Source organism: Seriola aureovittata, chromosome 10, assembly GCF_021018895.1.
Source record: "Seriola aureovittata isolate HTS-2021-v1 ecotype China chromosome 10, ASM2101889v1, whole genome shotgun sequence".
Lineage (NCBI taxonomy): Eukaryota > Metazoa > Chordata > Actinopteri > Carangiformes > Carangidae > Seriola > Seriola aureovittata.
Window position 1 is genome coordinate 7757822 of NC_079373.1, and position 19915 is coordinate 7777736.

The 19915-nt window shown below is 39.8% G+C and overlaps 1 protein-coding gene across 2 annotated transcripts in view; it reads right to left on the reverse strand.

Annotated features, from left to right (window-relative positions):
• Positions 1-4424: 4424 nt before the first annotated feature.
• The window catches only part of shisal1b (shisa like 1b), a 43218-nt gene continuing 27727 nt past the window's right edge, over positions 4425-19915 (reverse strand). Inside the window, exons 4-5 of one of the 2 annotated variants that reach the window (XM_056387188.1) lie at positions 16577-16879; positions 4425-8520 (exon numbers count right to left, since the gene is read on the reverse strand). In XM_056387188.1, the coding sequence (XP_056243163.1) occupies position 8520; positions 16577-16879 (304 nt within the window). In that variant the 3' untranslated portion in view covers positions 4425-8519. Of the gene's footprint in view, positions 8521-16572; positions 16880-19915 lie in introns of those variants that run through there. The other variant, XM_056387187.1, reaches the window with a different exon arrangement.

A 19915-nucleotide genomic window follows, 5' to 3' on the forward strand; every position in this document is an offset into this window, starting at 1 on the left:
AGTAGTTAATCCAGCAGTTACGCTGAGCACATGAGGCACATCACATCTTTTACAAACCACACAATCACATTCTGGTAAGTAATCATTCATGTCAGTTTTAATACAAACTGTAATATTTACATGCTTTACTGTATGATGGTATTTTATTTTGAGTATATACCAGACTGTGCAGTATCAGTAGAGTGTCTCACTAATTGATTTTTTTGAAGCTCATTATTCAGCCAGCTCCAAACTTAAAAAATCACCAAACTGCTTTTGTCAAGTCTCAGTTCTAAATAGATTTAAATGAAATATTACTGCATCTCATCTTTATTGTTTTAATGTTGAGGTTTTCATAATTTCATTATCACATTTATGTTGGTTATTGGATATTGGAATATTGATGAAGAAATACCTTTTTGTCTGAATGTAGCATAATATATAATATAATATATGTTAATACGAATAGTTATTTCCATTTCCCCAGAGAAAGGTTCTTATTCATTTTGATCTACTGATAACATTATACTGACATTTCCTGTCTATCTTTCAGAGTGAACTACTTGTCCCAAATATGGCAGGTAGGCAAACACTACTAAAAATGATGTTCTGTGTCCAGAGGGGCATGTTTTCTTTAAAGAAATATTATATATTAAGGACTTCTGAGGGGACAGATTATTTTTGATCAACTTTTAGTAAATTTAGTAAACTTTTAGTAAATTATACTTTCACTTTCAGTGACTTGAAAGTATACTATAGTGTACATTAGGGATGCCCCAATCAGGTTTTTTTGCCACAGATACCGATGATCTGTGACAGAGATCCATGGCCGATCACCGATCATTTTTGGTAGACATTGCAGACTCCAAACTGCGATGCATATGCAACTATTTTTTGTCAGTGTGCAAGTTAAAATTACACATGGTCACCTTCAATATCATGTTGTCATATCACACTAGTATTTTTTAAATCTCCCAGTAAACCTAGTAGAATGTGTGTAGCATTCACAGTCTCTAACAGCGCGAATAGCACAATTTTACACTCTGCTCCATGGTAAGTTTAAAGTTGCTTCATGATCAGACACTGACGACGCACGGACAGACAAGACAGGGAAATGGAGAGTTCTTCAAAAATGTAAACCTCACCCCCAAATAAATTAGAATAAAATATAGTGTGGGCTGCACGGTGGTGCAGTGGTTAGCGCTGTCGCCTCACAGCAAGAAGGTTCCGGGTTCGAGTCCCGGCTTGGCCGTGGGATCTTTCTGTGTGGAGTTTGCATGTTCTCCTCGTGCAAGTGTGGGTTCTCTCTGGGTATTCTGGCTTCCTCCCACAATCCAAAGACATGCAAAATGGGGACTAGGCTAATTGGATACTCTAAATTGACCATAGGTGTGGCATGGTTGTCTGTCTCTATGTGTTTGCCCTGCGATGGACTGGCGACCTGTCCAGGGCGTACCCCGCCTCTCGCCCGAAAAGATGCTGGGATAGGCTCCAGCCCCCCCGCGACCCTACTAGAGGATAAGCGGTAGAAAATGAAAATGAAAATATAGTGCATTAGATGGTATCAAGTGGCCTGATATCTGTTTGAAATCGATATTGTAAAGGGTTAAACCCTAATTCTTCCGACTCTTTCATTAATGTCTTTTGTCATAAAATAGGACATATTTGTAATTATATTCTTCTAACATAAAAACATTTTTCTCAAACTATTACTTTGAAATATGATTTTATGTCATTCTTCATGATAGTACTTATTTCTGCTAAAATATTACTATAGTATTCTTAAAGTCTCCACCATGCATAAATTCTATGCTGAAATGTGTTTTTGTTCGCTGCCCATGCAGCTATAAAAGGGAAACTTTCTGCGGATGCATCTGGAGTAGTGGACATGATCGACACCTATGATCGGCCTGGTAATGCCATTGCTACTGGCACCTATGCAGAGGCTGGGACATATGCAAATGGACTTGAAGACAAACCTGGGAAGCGCATTCCCAAGGCAGGAGTCTACGCTGGTGCAGGAGTGGGCCTTGCTCGAGCTGAATGGAGTATTTGTGAAGTTCAGGCCAAAGGGCCTAATGCCAGCGCAGGGGTCGGAGCCTCTGCTGCAACTCTCAGTGCAGAGGCCTTTGCTAAAGCAGAAGTAGCCAGTGCTTCAGCCTCTGCTGGTCCTTTGAAGGCTACAGTTGGTCTTGCAGCAGACACTGGTGCCAGTGTTGGTCTGACGGGTGTAGAGGCAAAGGTGCTGGGTACAGGCTTCTCCTTTGGCCGTAAAATGGGCGTTTCTCTGTTTGGTACAGGGTTTGAATTCAATTTGTGGTAGATTGTGGCTTTGTGCCAAATACATCGCTTTCTGATGATGTTTCAAGCCTTATATTACAATAATGAAACCTCCTGTGAAGCATTTAAAATGATCTCATCTCAAATCTCCACTGAAATATATTTCTTTATTAATCAGTTTTAATGTATGGCTTGCCTGCAATTGCTTCAACTTGATATGAAAGTAGGGCTGCAACTGGCAATTATTTTTGGTTTATAAATTATAAATATAATATATGATTAAAAATGTCATTTGAGTACAGAGTTAGAGAAGTATGTGCAGTTCATGAAAAGCAGTGTATCAATAGCAAACTTATTTAGTGTGATTTTGTTTTGTTTTGTTTGTCAGCTGCTTTTCTTCTCTCTCACACTGAGGAAAGTCATGACTGCCCTGCATGGCTCGGACAACCCAAAAACAGCTGACCACAGCTGTTGCCAGAATGAAGGCATGAAAAGGCAGTTGTAATAATGACACAGCAAAATGTAACGGACAATAGCACCAAAAGATAAAAAGAAAACGTCACAAACTGCTTTACTTGCATATACATGTGTATTGTGTGAACACACTAGCTGCAATGAAATGTGTGTGTGTGTGTGTGTGTATATATATTATTAAAAAAAAAGCACAGAAACCTACAGACATGTTTGTATTGCTTGAAAGGTTTCTTTGGTTGTTTCTGTTCCTGTCACTGAGCTTTGATTTTCAGTCAAGTCAAGCAAGTTAGTTTTATATGCATAGCGCCAAATCATAAAAGTTATTTTAGGGCACTTCATATAGAGCAGGTCTAGACTACAGGCCATCTGCCTCTGCTGGTTGGTATGAGAGGGAAAGAGAGAGAGAGGAAGAGATAGAGGTGGCGTGGGGGCGTGGGGGGGATGGGTGGACAGAGAACATAGTATAATGGGAGTTCCACATAAAGATAGTAATAAAAGTATAATAATACAAACTGTAATATTTACATGCTTTACTGTATGAAGGTATTTTATTTTGAGTATATACCAGACTATGCCTGGCTGCTGCCAAAGTAGAAGAGGAGAGAAAAGAAGATAATTCTGTCTGACCCTTATGTGTGTGAGGGTTTAGTTTTTATTTCCAGTTATTGTCACAACATCTTATCTTGTTCTGAGCTGCAGTGATGGAGTAAGATTAAAAGAACTGTCAGGAATTTTGTCAGGATTAAAGAATCTTTGTTCAATTAAAATGAAGCCCTAATAGTTATTTAGTGTGATAAACCCTCCCTCTGTTTGTTAGACTGAAGTTAAGCTGCTCTTGAGCAGGTTAGGAGTTCAGCATAAGTTACAATGGTGATTAACAGAAGTAGAGAAGTGAACCACCGTCGTAACCCTGAAAACACAGGGTTAAAACTGAAGTTGCTTGGCTGACCCCTAATCCTGGTTCATAGTACAGGCCTCCGCTCTCTGCTGGATTTGGTGAAGTTTAACTTTTCACTGGAGAGGTTAAAGGTTTAACCTTTAACAGCGTTTATCCAACTACTGTATTCTCCAAGTATGTATCCTATTTATCCAAATAGGGTTGTATAGATAACAAGTTATTCTTTATACATTTATCCTTATCAGAGTAGTGAGGATGCTAACTCATTAGCCTCGAATGTGCAGCTTTAGCACAATATCATGCATGTAGTCATATTTAAGATCCATTTATAAGACTTTAAAAAAATTAGACAGTTGGACAGTGTTTTTCAACCAACTCACAGAGCTAATGATAATTTGATAGCTAGCTATCTAGAATGAAATATGTTAATGACAGTTGCTATGACAGCTGGCAAAATGGATGAATGATACTTTAGTTTGTCTTATTATCTTACTATCATATAAGCATTAGAAAAAACGTGTGGAAAAACAATGTGGTGAAGAAAATAGGAAATAAATTAATGATTAAATGTGTGTTGAAGCCCCCAAAATAGGAAAACTAAGGAGCTTAAAAATAAATCAACTGAAAGACAAATAGAAAAGCAAAGTTTTCATTTGTCTTATTGACTCATAAGCTAAAACATTTGCCTAACATTTGTCTATCTGCACGTGTTTTCTGATGTTGCAGTGTTGTGAGCTCTCAGGGCCACCGTAGTTTGTTTTTCCAAAGAGCACTTGACACAGAGGGATTTAAACACACTGGAAAAGATAAAACTTTATTTTTTCCCTGTCGTGACAATACAAAGTCAACAAGTGCAATAACAATCCAACTGAAAACGGTACTGAACATTCTATCTAGTAGTAAATACATAGACAGAACGTGGTGCACATTATCATCACCACCACCACACCCAAAAAGTGAGGTATCAACCACTACAAAGCTTCTGTGTACAGGTGGGTATTCAACTGTAAGGCAACTGTTACCATGACAACCTGGAGAGACTGAAACAGATGTGTGCTCCCTTCTTCCCATCCTTTTTTTTTTTTTTTTTTCCTTTTTAGTTTTTTATTTTTATTTTTTTGTATTTGGGAAGAGGGTTGAGCTGATACAATTTACAGTACCACATCACATCAGGCCAGAGTCAAGACTGTTTTCAACAAAACAGAAAACATCACAAAACCAAGTTGTTACATTTTAAGAAACGGGGGAAAGATTCCTCATATGTGTTTTGACGGAATCATTTTTGACCCTGCTACTGCTTTTTCCCTGGGTGTGATTGTTACTTTATTGGTGATGAGAGCAGACCTCCGTTTCCTTATTACAGGTCAGAACACACAGCAGAGAGCCCTGAAAAGAGACATGTTCTCTAACATATCAGATTTTTCCCACTTATCCAACTTCGAGGACTGATTAAATCCCGTTTGTGCTCCTGCACCTGTTAAAAACTTGTCTTCTCTGTTTGCTGCTGCTGTTCATACTCTGGGAATAGAGAGGCAGCTACAGAGAGAGAGAGAGAGAGAGCAAGAGTGTAACTACTGCTGATCTCTGGGCCAATTATTTCACTTGGACACATCCTGTTTCTCTGCCCCTGAAAGTGATGGCATGAGCCTGCTGGGACACACATTCAATTAAACTTTAGCCATGGAAATGGGAATTAACTTGCTCTAACAACTCAGCAAATGTGAATATTATTGCTGATAACTGAGGATGATGCCCAGCAGGTCCCGCTCGCAGCACTTGACTTGAGTTCTGTTAGGGTCCACTTAAACTTCATTGAACAGAGAGCATAAATATGATGGCAAGACCCAGTTTGGCGGCTTAGAGCCTCAGCAGTCCCATGGTAAACTGTTTTTCCTGTTAGCTTTTGACTAGGATGTTGTAAGGTGTGAATGGACCAGAGGTTCTGCGTGCGTTCAGGCTCGGCAGCTGTCAGATTACCAGTTACAGATGCGAGATGGGGACAGACACCCCTCTTGTACTCTCTCGTAACTTCTGTCTGATTTGCTGCTTTTCTTTGTGATAGTTAATTGAATATCTTTGGATATTGGACCATTTGTCAGACAAAATGAATAATCTCAAGACATCAGATTGTTACAGGGATTTTGCAGTATATTCTGACACTTCATAGACAAAACTACCATTGAGAAAATAATTGGCAGATTAATCAGTAATGAAATAAATCTTTATTTGCAGCCCTATAGATTTTTATTTTGATAATTGATTAATCATTTTAGTAATTTTTCATTTTCTGGTTCCAAATGTGAGGATTATGCTATTCTTTGTCAAACTGTATATGATTGTGAACCGACTGCTGAATACTTGACCTCAGGCTGTTGGAAATCATAACAAGCAGTTTCCGCTATTTTCTGTCATTTGATAAATTGAATGACTAATTAATCGAGACAATAATTGACTGATTAATCTATAAGTAAGCCCGGCAGCCCTGAAGTAGAAGCTTTTCTTTAAAAAAGTGATCTTTTTTTTCTTCACTTTTCTCCCTACATAGCTGACACAGAAATGGTTGAATGGAGAGCATTTTCAATATGAGTTCATCATCCAGAAATACTGTTTATTTCATCGACTTCATCTTTATTTCAAATGTAAACCAAGCTGAAACCTCTGCTGTACACCTCAGTGTTTACCCAGTGCTCATTTGGCCGGCTGTCTGACTTTTACAAACCATGTCATCCTTTTTATGAAGCTACTGTACATTATTGCTGACAGTGAAGGGGATTTTAATGGATTTCTTTACATTTTCTATTATGGCTAATTGCTTACAATTGTGTATTAGCAATACGGGATATGGAATGCTCCTTATAAAGGAACCTAATGGATATTCATTTGCATCATATTGCTAATGGACCTGTCTTTCAGGCAGCTCTGGTCATGAGGAAGGGCAAACAAGTCATTGGATGAGTTTACCGAGGCAGCTGTCACATACTAACTTTATGTGTTATGGTCTCAAATGGCGTTGTAGACTCATAGCAAAGAGTTAAGATTATTTTTAATGTAGCAGAAAGCAATTCACTGTTCTGAAGGCATCCCTGACTCTCATTAAAGGAGACCTATTATGCTCATTTTCAGCTCTATATTTTTATTCTTGGACTCCATCTGAGTAGCTTTGCATGATTCATAGTTTTAAAAAAAGTCCTTATTTATGTCAACTGTCTGTAATGCAGCCCCTCAGTTGAACCTCTGACTGAGACAGATGATATTAGCCTTAAGAGGCCTCCTTAAAAGTCATCTTGGCCGAACATCTGGAAACCAGCCAAGGGGCAGCGCACATTACGATTGGCAGCACTGCCTCATCCTCTTACCGGGTTGGCAGTTCTGAAAGCAAACTGTAAAACTAAGTAACTAGTGACTAAAACTAAGTAACATAATTGATTGGAAACTTCTCAAATACATCTGTGTACGTTCAAGCTCGAATCAAATATGGAATATGAGAGTGGACAGCACGAACATATGCAAGATTACAGCAGGAAGTCTCTGTTTGGTAAATATTACACCCATTACCTGCGTCTGTGTGGATTTAGTCCTTCACTCACAATCCCTATATAAAATTTTTTTCTATATAATCACTTGTTAATAGTTGCACGTGAGGGAAATGTGCTAAAATGCTGAAGTGGAAAATGTCGGCTGTCTAGAAATACAAAAGCTAACTTTGCTAGTAAAATGTTATTTGGCTGTCGCCAAATGACTGTATAGTAAACCTGCACCATTGGTTATTTGTATGTTGGAGTACATTAAATGCCTATAATACTACTCAACTAGACTGTGGGAGAATGAGCTGTGCTTGGAGCATATAAAGAAATCTGTGCAGCTCGTCATGGAAGTGTTTGTCTCAGGGATTAATTTTACGTACATTCACCTCATTATTTGAAACTTTTGCCATGTTTAATATGAACATCTGATATTGTAGCATTATATATGCGACAGAAAATAAAGAAAAGCATAATAGGTCCCCTTTTAATGTTGTTGGTGAAATTATTCAGACTCAAGATCCCTTTACTCAGCGTCTGTAAACCAAAGAAATATCTTGACGACCTAATGTAAAACCTTTAGATCTACAGCAGTTTAACTGTATGGCGTTATGTCTTTCTCAGACACGTTACAATATAGAGAAATTGTTTTGCAGAAAGGAAACCTAAAACATTTCATATAAGATACTGTCTGTCGACATGGCTGCAGAGACATTTTGCGTCTGGTTTCAGTAAGTAACAAACATTCTACTCTAAGTGAGATGCTCAGCATCAACCTACGCTGTAACATGTTCCGAATGTTAACCACTCATATATTTCTCTGACTAGTTCACATAAATAAATCACCAAATAGATAACCCACAACTGTGTCTAACTGCTACTGAACACAAACTGACACAGCAGTGTAATAAACATTTTATATCTAGAAAGATTCGCTTTTTTTTTTCTTTTTTTCCAAAACAGGCAAGCCTCCTCGCTTGCGAGTACAGTTTATCCAGTTCAGCTCAGATTTGTTTGGGATACTCCAGGCCTTGGCAGCCATTTCAGGGGATCACTGAACACCTTTGAGCAGCCGAATGTGTTTGTCACTCCTTTGCTGTGGCAGCAGCAGAACTGTCCTCTGTGTGTCTTGCAAACTTAGTTCAGCTGGGTTCCTAAATGCCATGTCAGCCTGCTTCTGTCAGTCCACGGGTGTTTTGTGCTCTTTAGAAAGGGGCAGTAGTCACTTCTAACTACTACATTATGGCTAGCCCACTAGTAGTCTTTGAATCTGTGGTCCAGAGAGGGGCGTCTGTGGGGCATCTCCTCCGAGCCACGTAAGGGAACAAGGTGTTGCTACTCTTCTGTTTGTCCACTCGCAGCATCATTCTGCGCCAAAAAAGAAAAACAAAAAATTGAGCATCAAGATACATAGAAACAGCAGTTCAACAAACATCTTTTTATAACAAAGTCTACTTTCCTCCTTTTTCAGAAGCTTTTAACTACATCTTTATTTCAAAACATTAGTGGAAAGATTAAAGGAAATGGGGAAGAGAGAGGGATGTAACAAATGTCCCTGGCCTGATTCAAACTAGGGACAAGCCAGAGAGGCGCCCTGGTCATATGTGGGGGTGGAGATTATAAATCCTTCTCCGTTCATGGGTGGTCTTTGAATGCTGTGACCGATTTTGGTCTGGTTCCTGGTTATTTCTAAATCGGTGACACAGCGAGGATCCTGGACTGATAGACTAAATAAATACCAGAAACGGACAACTTCAGGTCAGATGCGTAAATGATTCATACATCCGCTATTTTACACAAAACTAGTGTTTATTTAAAAAAAAATAAAAGTGTGCACATCTCATGCAGACTTCAGGCCACATGAACACGTTTTTTTTGGCAAGGTAGAGACAAAAAAAAAATAAGGTGAGCGGTGAAATCTGTTTACATTCACTAGTGGCTAACTCAGTAGAAATGAGGCTTGAGGTCCATCAAACGGAGCCGTTTGTATGCACAGTTTTATAATTCAGGCAAAAAGAATGTGTATGGATACTTCTGTCTGTGAACGCCAGACCAAAACAGGTGCCAGCATCGATTGGGAAGGAGACAAAGTCTTAAGAGTCAGTGGATGTTTTAAGACAGCCTTGAAACCTAAATTCCAATTCCTAAATAAAATTTTCAAGCAAAAATAGACCAGATTTGATGGTTCTAGCTTTCATCAGTGTTATATAATGTTAAACTGAATATTTTAGAGTTTGTGACTGATGTTTATACAAAAATAAATATTTGAAGACATCACTCTGAGAAGTCATGATGTTCGTTTGCCACTAGTTGACAGACTAAACAAGTAATCAATTAATCAGATTAAAAGAAAAATTGGCATATTAATCCATAATGAAAATAATTGTTAGTTGCAGCCGTATTAACAACTAAACCATCTCCATAACAACTGAGATAATCCATCCACTGATGAAGGCCACACATTGTGATAGAAACTTTGAAAAACCAAGCAAGTGAAGAAGAAACACTTTAGGGTCTCATATTATATCACATATTTTAAATAATTAATAAAATACATACATACAGAGGGATCACACAGAATGAAAACAATCAAGAAATGGAGGCTATATCATTTCTTTATCCTGTCCAGCTATTTTTAAGCCCAGAGCGAACATGTCCGTGTCATCAAATTCCACCACAGTTGCCACAGAAGTTGTTCGGGGGAAAAATCTCCTGGATCCTATAGAACCATGTGGACATGGCTTTTAGCTGCATGGCCGAAATGTTCTCAAATCACAATGTGTGTGCTTTGTGCTTCATGGTCCACATCAATCTTTTTATAACAACATACTGGCTTTAAAATCAGCCTGAAATCAGGCCTGAAAACACAAACACATCTAAAAATGGGGCAGCTTTGCTTTTCAAAAAGCAATCAGATTTACAGGAATATTTTACATTTCTGTAATTCTTGTAAAGACTCAAAGCCCACCCCACCTCTATGAATCACATCCACAGCATTCATTTCTGCTGCCCAAAATAATATAACCACACTGTTAATGGGGAAAAAGTTCCTACCCCCATATCATGTTGATTTTCCTTGAAGTCTTGTATGAACACAGGAATACTTGTAATCAGCAGGGTGGTGTGACACTGATGCTTGCGCTCATTGTGCTTTTAGGACTTAAAGTTCATCTTATTGCACTCCAGAGAAAATTACTAAAATGCAAGTGTGACAACAGATGTAACAAAAGATCACAAACACTGCCCAAAAATAAACAGAAAAAACTGCAGCAACCCCTTTTGCTCGTGGCAATGCTAAAAGACATTCAACAACTTGCACAGAGCTAAACCTGTTCCCCTGCTCTTCCCCTTTAGCCTGCAGCAGAACTCTGTGCCTCACTGCCTTTGTAGCATCTATGATGTTAATTAACTCACACCACATGGAGAGTGTTGCTTTAATTGGACGAGGTCTTGGCATGCCGCTCTGTGGACAGACAGGCCAGGAATAATTTCATAACGTACAATTCTATTATTACCACAGAAAGCCAACCAGTGAGCTCCAAGATGGACGTAAATATGCAGGAGATAGAGCCATGCTTTGATCACTCTGACAAAAAAAAAAACTGATGAAAAAAAGATGTGAAATGCTGTTTCTGCTTCCCGAGTTTAGCAAAGTGTGACTGTGTGTCATTTCCTTGGCAGACAGACCGGCGGGTGTTTAAGTGCTGGTATTAGGATTGGCTACCTATGACCAAAGTGATGGAACAGACCGACTGAGCGAGTGATGGAGACTGCATTCACCAGACTGGGTGATAACACTGAATCACCGAGGCCTGACTGTAAGAGGCAGTCTTAAGGTTGCTGGGGAGTCAAGTATATGCTGACTGTGGTAACAGTGACCTCACATGGACCGCTCTATCCGTGGCTAAGCTCAGCTGGCCCAGTAAGCTAAACATCCTTGAGTGAGTGGGTGGATACTGGCATGATGTGCTGCTGCAGCTCGTTGCCAAGTGATTTATGAACCGCCAAGGGACTCTTTGACGTGTTCTGGTTGATGTGCTGTGGTGTCATTTGATGTTGCCCAACATCTCAATTCTGCCACTTTTATCTATGACACCTCTGGCTTATGCTCAGCACACATTAAACCAACATGGTGTCATATATTTTCAATTCTGACACCAAACATGCGAATGAATGAGCAGCTAATTTTTCATCTTGATTGCACGGTTATTTTTGCACCGTAAGCCTTCATCAGCGCTGACTAAAGCCAAAATTAATTCATTCAAAATGTGCAGGAAAGCCAGACTGCCGACGGATAGCGGCAGATCAAATATTTCATGCAGTTCTGAGATGGGGAGTGTCAGAGTGGGCACACTACACAAGGAATTATAAAATAAGTGATAATACGGGAGATTCTCATTGCCAGCTCCTTTTTGAAGTTTCCCTCTGGTGTCAAGATATTCACAAGATGCTGCTCTTCCCAAATGCTGCTAATTGCAAGAGGTGGATTGGTGGGTGAAGAGGGCTGGGCTGGCAAAAACTGGGATCCCGGCCAAACTTTTAATGTCCTAATAGCCACAAGGCGACAACCAATCAGGGCTTTAATGCTGCCGAGTGCTTTATGGCATTAGAGCAGGAGCTTCCAGGAACAGCTGACTTTATTGCCGTTTAAGGGTTACATAAGAGCGCTGCTAAGATTTGTGATGCCAAAATGTTTTTCTTTCTTTCTGTGGAAATGAGATAAGCTTAATGTAGCGGTTCCCGATACATTTCTTACCGCCACAGCCCTGTGAGGTCAGCTCCAGTGCCCCTTCATTAACACCACCTATCATGTTCCAAATGTGTTCAAATTTAAATGGATTTTAAAGTGGATATTTACAGGAATAGTTCAGCACTGCTTATTCATGCAGAGAATTGGATGTAAAGATCAATACCACTCATGCCTGCAAGGTAAATATGTAACTGGAGCCAGAAGCTGGTTGGGTTATTGTAGCATTAAGACTTAAAACAAGCGGATACAGCTAGAGTGGCTCTGTATTTCAGCTTATCTGTTCACTTGTAAACCTATTGTTAACGCTGACTCATTCAGGTAATTTGATATTGTGACAAAAAATATACCAAAGATTAGCCTCACACCAGTTTATAATCATGCTTTTTTTTTTTGGATATTTATTTCTTCCAAAACACAAATGTATTGATATAATTTATTTCTACCAAATCATTACATCCATTTCTCCCAATTAACTAAGCTACTACACAATCTTTCTACTGCAGAAATACCCCCAAGGTACAAATATCTCTAATTGGGAATCACTTAGAGTCAGGTCAGTTTTTAAGGTCCTGTGTAGCACTGACTGCAGGCATTAGGCAAACCAAGGCCTTTGCCCATGCCATAATATTATCACAGAAAAAGTTCAGAAATAACATGTCTGCTTTGTGCTCTCTTTTTTTTAATCATTGACTGGGTTGTTGCTGCCATTAAGTGCAGCATTACTCTGTGACTAATTTCCCATTTGCTGGTAATTCCCTGCTCATAAAGAAACAATGCATTCCTCCTATAAACTGAAGATAAACTATAATATCTGGCTCAGCAGATCTTTTGTTTTTCTCTTGCCTGGATCACATCATCATTTCTTGGGAATGACACCACTTGAGCTTCTTTTACTTGTTTAAACTGAAGTGAACACATAAATAGGAGGTTTTAATAAAAGGTATCCACGGAGATAAAGTATTAACAGTTTCCCAGGCCACCCACACTGAACCCCCAGCAGATCTGCAGCAGTACATACCAACTCGCTCATGTAGCGATATGGTAAACAGTTTTCCCACACGGTGAACGCCAAGCTGCACTTTCTTTGAAGAAATAGATGTGTGCATGCGGAGAAATGATACTTTGACTTGCTCATCAGGATTGCTCTGCTGCGCTGGTAACAGTTTATACTGGATTCCTGAGTTGCTGTGCGACTGGGTTGTTTTTAGATGCTGCTGCACCAGTTACGGGACTTGACCCCATCTCTGTTTGTTTACATTCGGCCAACAGATGTTCATCTAAGAGGACCCAGTTTTCTGAGCCATTACCCTGCATCCTCTCTGGGGATAAAGATCTGTACCCCTGCAAATAAGCCATGGGCCAATGGGCTGATGACGCACTGTGTGGGCAACATCATCTGTGGTGTACATACAGTATCACCTAACATGGTTACTTAACACATTTAAGAAAAAAGTGTAAGCATTATCTGGATTGTGAGAAGTGCTTCACTGTGTGAAATGGCAAACAGGCTATTCTAATCCTGCCCCAGAAACTGCTTGTGGCTGAATTTAGCTCCCAGCATATGTCACTTTTTTTTTTTTTTTTTTTTCAATGTGAATGATTATCCAAGAATATTTTTAGCTCCTTGTAAATGATGTCCTGTTTATTAAAAAGGTTACATTTTTTTTATAGCAAAGGATATTGCACATGATTATTCCAAACCACCATCCATCCCGAAGCGGTTTCCGTCTCTTATTATCAACATGAACTACCATGGATTTACCATGCTCTCATTTTCCAGGCCCACTTTGTCAACGAGCATTTTGCTGAAGTTTGAAACACCTTTTTATAGAAATTGTGTAGTTCAAAGCTGGAGAGCTGCCAGTACAGGTCAACCTCACCAGTCTAGGATTGATGAGTGCTATCATACTGAACTGACTTCATGTCTAATGAGGAGGCTCCATGGATATATCCAGTCTTAGTTAACCACGTTTCCACCAGAAGAGCAGCCCCAGAATCCCTCTGTAGCACCCCAGCTCCTCTGTCTATGGCTCCCACTGTCCACGCTGCTTCTCAAAGCCATTTGTCAAAGCTCTGTCCACATTAAATTATCATGACCCGAGAGAGATGTCTACCTCTAGGAAGAGACTCGGAGCCTCAGTCAGACAGATAGGGTGAACGGTATCTGAGACGGAGAACTGAATGAAAAATTGACCGCACAAAGATGTCCATTTGTTCAGACTGCGCTCTATGATTGTGTAGCTGTATTATGAAAGGCTGAACAATGTCTGCCAAAAGAAGAAAAGGTTCCCCGTGGCTGCTGTGTGTTACAGTTCACTTCTGGCATTGTAAATCATCTTGTGTGTTTTAACAACAGTCATGCGCAGCCTAACACATCCTGAGACTCCTGTGACTGCTCTCAAAGGTAATAAAAAGATAAACTGAAAGGACAGCAGATGGTGTTTTGCCACAGAAACTCCATGAAAGGTTTCCTATGTGACTCTGAGTCGAATCATTCAGCTTAAATACGAGTTAAGGGCCCCTGGTGGACAATGATGCTTTCATATTATTCCATTCTTTTCAACTCGTTAATAATGACAGCTCCCTAATGAGCCGGTCAGACTTAAAACCTTTAATTCTCTTTTAAAAAAAAAAGAGGTTTATGTTCAGACAGAGTGCAGCTATTGTGAGATGAAAAACAAATGCAGAGCAGATACTTTGCAGAATATTATCCATTAGTGGATGGAAGGTCTCTTTAAATACTGATTAAGTAAGTACTCCTTAGCCAGAGGGAAACCATACATTGAAATGATCAAATTCTTTACCAGTGAGTTGCTATGATTTCAAAAGGAACATAGTTATCAATATCATTGTCTGGCAGTAATGATGTGTATGTGCCTCTGTTTGTGTGCACACTACACTCTTAATGAGGAACTCCAGTAAATGGGGAGCCTGATGTTTGAGCTTCCTCCCTGTTGGCTCGGGGAAAGTATGCTAGAAATGCTTTAATTTGTTTCCCTGCCATGTAGCACTCTCTAACAAAACACAGAATACAAAGAGAGACAGGCGGACAACAAAATGAGACACAAAGAGAAACAATGTTAAAAAAGAAATGAAGAACATCTCTGAAAGGAACTGTTGAATTTGTTTCTAAGCATCTTATCCATTCATTGTTTTTCCAAGCAACAGTAAGAGTCTCTGCTGTGTAATATGCTAATCAGAGTGGAACAAATCATATTTTGTAATGCATGTGATGTAATGTCGTGTTAGAAGTCTTTTCAGTTTTTTCTAAACTTCTGTGTTGGAGCTCTGGATGAAATTCGGTAGCAATCATCATAACTTTGATGGGGTTGTCCAGTGGTAGAAAGTCACTAAGTATATTTAGTACAGTTTTGTGCTCCTTTATACTTCTACTATCCTGCCACAGCTCAGAGGCAAATATTGCACTTTTAACACCACTATATTGTTTTGTAGATTCAGATTGATAATATCAAATATGTCTAACAAATGATGGATTATAATACGTCAAGATGAGAGTTCAAGTATTTAAAATGAACTCCACCTGTACCAGCTGCAACATTAAAGTGAGTTACACATAGATGCATTGATAATATAATTCCCATAATATGCGATTCTGAAAAGGGCCACACTGCCTGACTACTTTAGCTTTTGCTAGACTTTAAGTATATTTTGACGCTAATACATTTGTGGTTTAACTTTTGAATTCATTGTTGTGAGTTGTAGTTGTAAAAATGTCTTAGTACTCCTTCCACCACTGTTTTTGATTCAGTGTTGCTTCTTATCTACCGTATTCAGTCAGCCACTGTGTTGTCCTTGGCCAATTTGGAATACACAAACGTCTTGTGGATGTTAGCATTAGCCACGGTCCTCATTGGTGGCATTGCTACTGCTACTCATTGTCAAATCGCAGACACCATAAATACAAGTGGTGGAAAAACAAAAGCCCCAGTGCTGAAAAATGAAGCCAACATGGGAATGCAGTCCCTCGAATGGTCACTTGTGACTGGCTTCAAAAGCGAGTCAATCCCCATAGACTCCCACGTTAAAATGCCCAACTATGGCACACAGTTGGCAAGCCAGTCGAACAATGCAAATGGAGGCGTATGCTTGCCACCGTTATTAAACTGGCATGCACTGAAGTCTCGGCTCCACACACACCCCACCTCTTTGCCCATGTTTGGATTAGCTGGGAGTTGGGGTAACGTCACAGGCCATGTCTGTCTTTATATACATTCTATGGGAAAAATAGGGTTTTTTTCTGACAGCCATGACATCTCCCGTTTGATGAAAAGAACTATAACAAACCTTGAAAATAGCGCGACCGTTGCTGGTAGTTGCATCTACATGATTAATATTATCAATTCAGCTACTTAAAAAGAAGCTACATTGTACTGTATCTTCTTTCACTTGTTAGCAAACTGTCACAAATATGTAACACAAGAACAGATAATTTAGGTTTAGTTTCCTTTTATTTAGCGTGACTTGGCTAGCAATGGGGGAAACAACCAATCGTACAAAGGCTTACACATAAGATGTTTTTGTGCTCTTATAATCATTTTCATAATAATGATTAACAGAATATCTTTGGTTAATTGTATTTTATGTGTAGCTGCACAGTAGACATGCATACCAAGCTGCAGGTTGTCAGTCGTCACGTGACAGACAGTGACTCACCATGCGGTGGATGTGTTGTAGGGCAGGAGCGTGGGGCTGTGGCTCTCCCCTCGGAGGCTGTGTCGGGGCTGGTAGTGGCTGGGGACCATGGGCTGGGCTTGAGCCTGGGCCTCACTCTCCTCTGGCATGGACCTGTGCCACTGACTCCGAGCCTTCTTCAGCCAGCGTCCTCCCAGACCCCATTTCTCCAGGTAGACCCGGCACAGCTCATAGTTTATGGCTGAGTAGTAGAGAAAGTCGAGCGCCAGCAGCACCATGACAAAGAAGCCGTAGATCCACACGCCGACCAGGGCTGTATAATTACTGCAGGGGACAGACGGAGAGTATTAGCACAGTGTAATCTGAGAAAGACAATGATAAACACTCCTCACATGCTCCAAGCTACCATCCAGATACCCTTAAGCTAGTTCTATAATTCCTAATAGCTTTGATGGAGCTGCCAGGTGTGTGTGTTTACCCCTCATGTGGCAAGACTGAGACTTTCATCAAATCCTCCCTTGATAAAAACCATAAATATATTAAACAAACCTCCATCTGTTCCATTTGCTGCTTTTTTAATACTTTCTTCTTAAGTTGGACAAAGAATTTCATTAGCACAAGAGACTTTTTTTAATCCATCTCATTTTGGCTTCTTGGTAGTTCCTCTGAAAATCTGTGTTACTTGTTTTCATCTTTCATACATTTTCTCCATGAATTACATGATCCAGCTGGATTTATGTGGGGCACATTTGTACTTCCTTTTAGTCCGCCCACATCCATAAAGTACAACAAGGTAGATGAGCAGGAATAGCATTAGAAAATAGCTTCCTGAGAAGCTTGAGAAGCAGCATTTGCCAAAACAGGGCTACTAAATATTTGTGGTTGTGACATTTCTGTTTATATGGTGCTGAGAACATTTAGTTGGAAAATATCACAGAAATTGGAAGTGATTCAGTCCTATCTGGACGCTATTCAGAAAGAAAAAAATATTGTTTTGACTCTGAGAGACAGTGATGACACAGAGAATATTGCTTTAAAATCGATATATCTGGAGGGGAACCCATCTTTTATGTCATTTCGGTATACTTTGCAATTTTGACAGCATTAATTAAAGCCGTTACAAAAAAATGATGTCCAAGTGCTCCTGGGTTCCGTAAACCAAGTGAATCCATTTTGGTCTGAAATTATGTGGTCTTGAGGATATTTATCTGACCTTAAAGCTGAGCTGCTTGAATGAGCTGTGAGGCAGGTGAATATTAATACTTCAGTGTTGGGGCGGCCCAACCAGGTAGATAATATCCCCTGGTTTCCACTTATGTAAATCTTACATTTGTGTCTTCCAATGCATGTGAGGCATTTAGGGGACAACTGTTAATTGTAGCTACAGAAAATAACCTGTGTTACACCCCAGACTTCAAATCCTCAACGTGTGAGAAACACTGCACTGTACTCAAATTTAAAATTATCCGCAACTGCATTTACCTTTCCTCACGTCTGCATCAAAGACATTTACCTATAGTTTAGTGTTTCTATTAAGGTGATCTGAGGGGACAACGGGCTTTCCGTGTACCTGGGTCAACCAGAGGGTAAGCAAGCAATATGTGCACAGTCCTTGGAGGGATCGATCATGACCACATAACTAAAACAAATGTTATTCAATATTTAACACGGCTTTCTCAGAGAAGGGAAGCTGATGCAATTGATTATCTGTCAAAGGTTTTTAGCTTTTCATGTTTATTTAACAATTCAGTCTCGGCTGACTCTTCCACTCTGAATCTATTTCGATTCTGCACCATTTCATCTACTTTGTAACTATGAAGAGAGGTATATGCTACAATGACCTGTGAAATCCACACAGGCCGATCGTCTTTGGCTTTACTTTGAACTGCAGTAACCCTCGAACTATAACCATTTCCACCATGCACTGTGAGCAGAATAATGGCCAGTTTAACTCGCTTGGCCAGTGGTAAATATCAAACCCGCAGTCCTATCTTCCATTGAGCCAGGATGAAAGAGTGGCCCAACAGTCCATCTGACACTAAAATGAAATATCATGACCAGCTGCAGGGCAGTGTGAACCATCCCAGACAGAGGCATGCTGGGAGGGCATTAGCAAAGAGAGCTGTGGTTTTGTCACCCAAACCTCCCAATGGGAGCTCCCACAGAACAAGAAGCTCATTCTTCTGTGCCCTTCACTCGGCCTCAACCTGCTCATACTGTGTCCCCTGTGACAATATGTTGACATTATTGCCACATGTAGTATAGTTAGTATTAATAATACTGGACAAGTGTACTATCATTTATCGTATGAATTTCTGTGATACAGTCGTGGTAGATGAAAAAATAGTCAACACTTAATACCTGCTCTCGTGTGGAGGCGTCCCACTCACAACACAACAAATGCTTTCAGCATCTGCTTCTCTCTGTGGTGGTTTTGTGGGTGTAGATCAATGTCAACGTAGCCTCTGAGCAAGAGGCAAGTGGTGTCAATAAGTACGATACTGTCGAGGGAGTGAACCATTTGTGAGTCAGCAGAATATAACCGGCTGTTTTCATCTGATCTGAGGAAATGTCCCTTCTCTGAAACTGCTTGTTGCAGCACAGCTGCTCACAAAAATCTCCTCTCAAGATTCAACACAACCCACATTTTCCCATAATTACCTCCACCAAGGAGGTTATGTTTTGGTCCTGGTTGTTTGTGTTTGTAGAAGGACATCTCAGAAACCACACAACAGATTTCACTGTGATTTGGTGGAAAGTTTCATCATGGTCCAAAGAAGAAATGATTATCTTTTCGTGTGGAAGTCTTATACCTGTAGTCCTTCTTTAAGGATTAATATAATGAGGATATGTTTTGTAGTTTTTTCCATCTTAGACATTTCATCCCATCTCAGCCAAATTTGGTACATATTATATTTAGATGACCTCAAAAAAATGAATTCATTTTGCGTTGCAGCTAACAATCATTTTCATTATCAAATACTCTGCCAATAAAACGTCTTTACATTTTTGTCAGTTTTTTGTCCCCTCTTCTTTGGCACTACATTTTCTCAACTGTTGAACTTCTGTATTCCTATGCATTAGCACGATTACACCGCACAGTGTATCACACTGCAGATCAGCTGTTTGAGTCATAAAAGGCTGTTTGACGGCAAGATAAAGGGGTGAAAATATTCAAAATATAATTACAATTATTAATTATTATACACTTTAACTGATTCTGTTTTTTTTTTTAGGTGGGCATGTGTTCAGGTGGCTAAAATGCGTTTCTTTCCTCTGTCCCTGTCCACAGCACTACATTGTTCTGCTTCTGTGCCGATGCTCCTGGCTGCGTCTCCAAACCGACAGTGCTCTGACCCG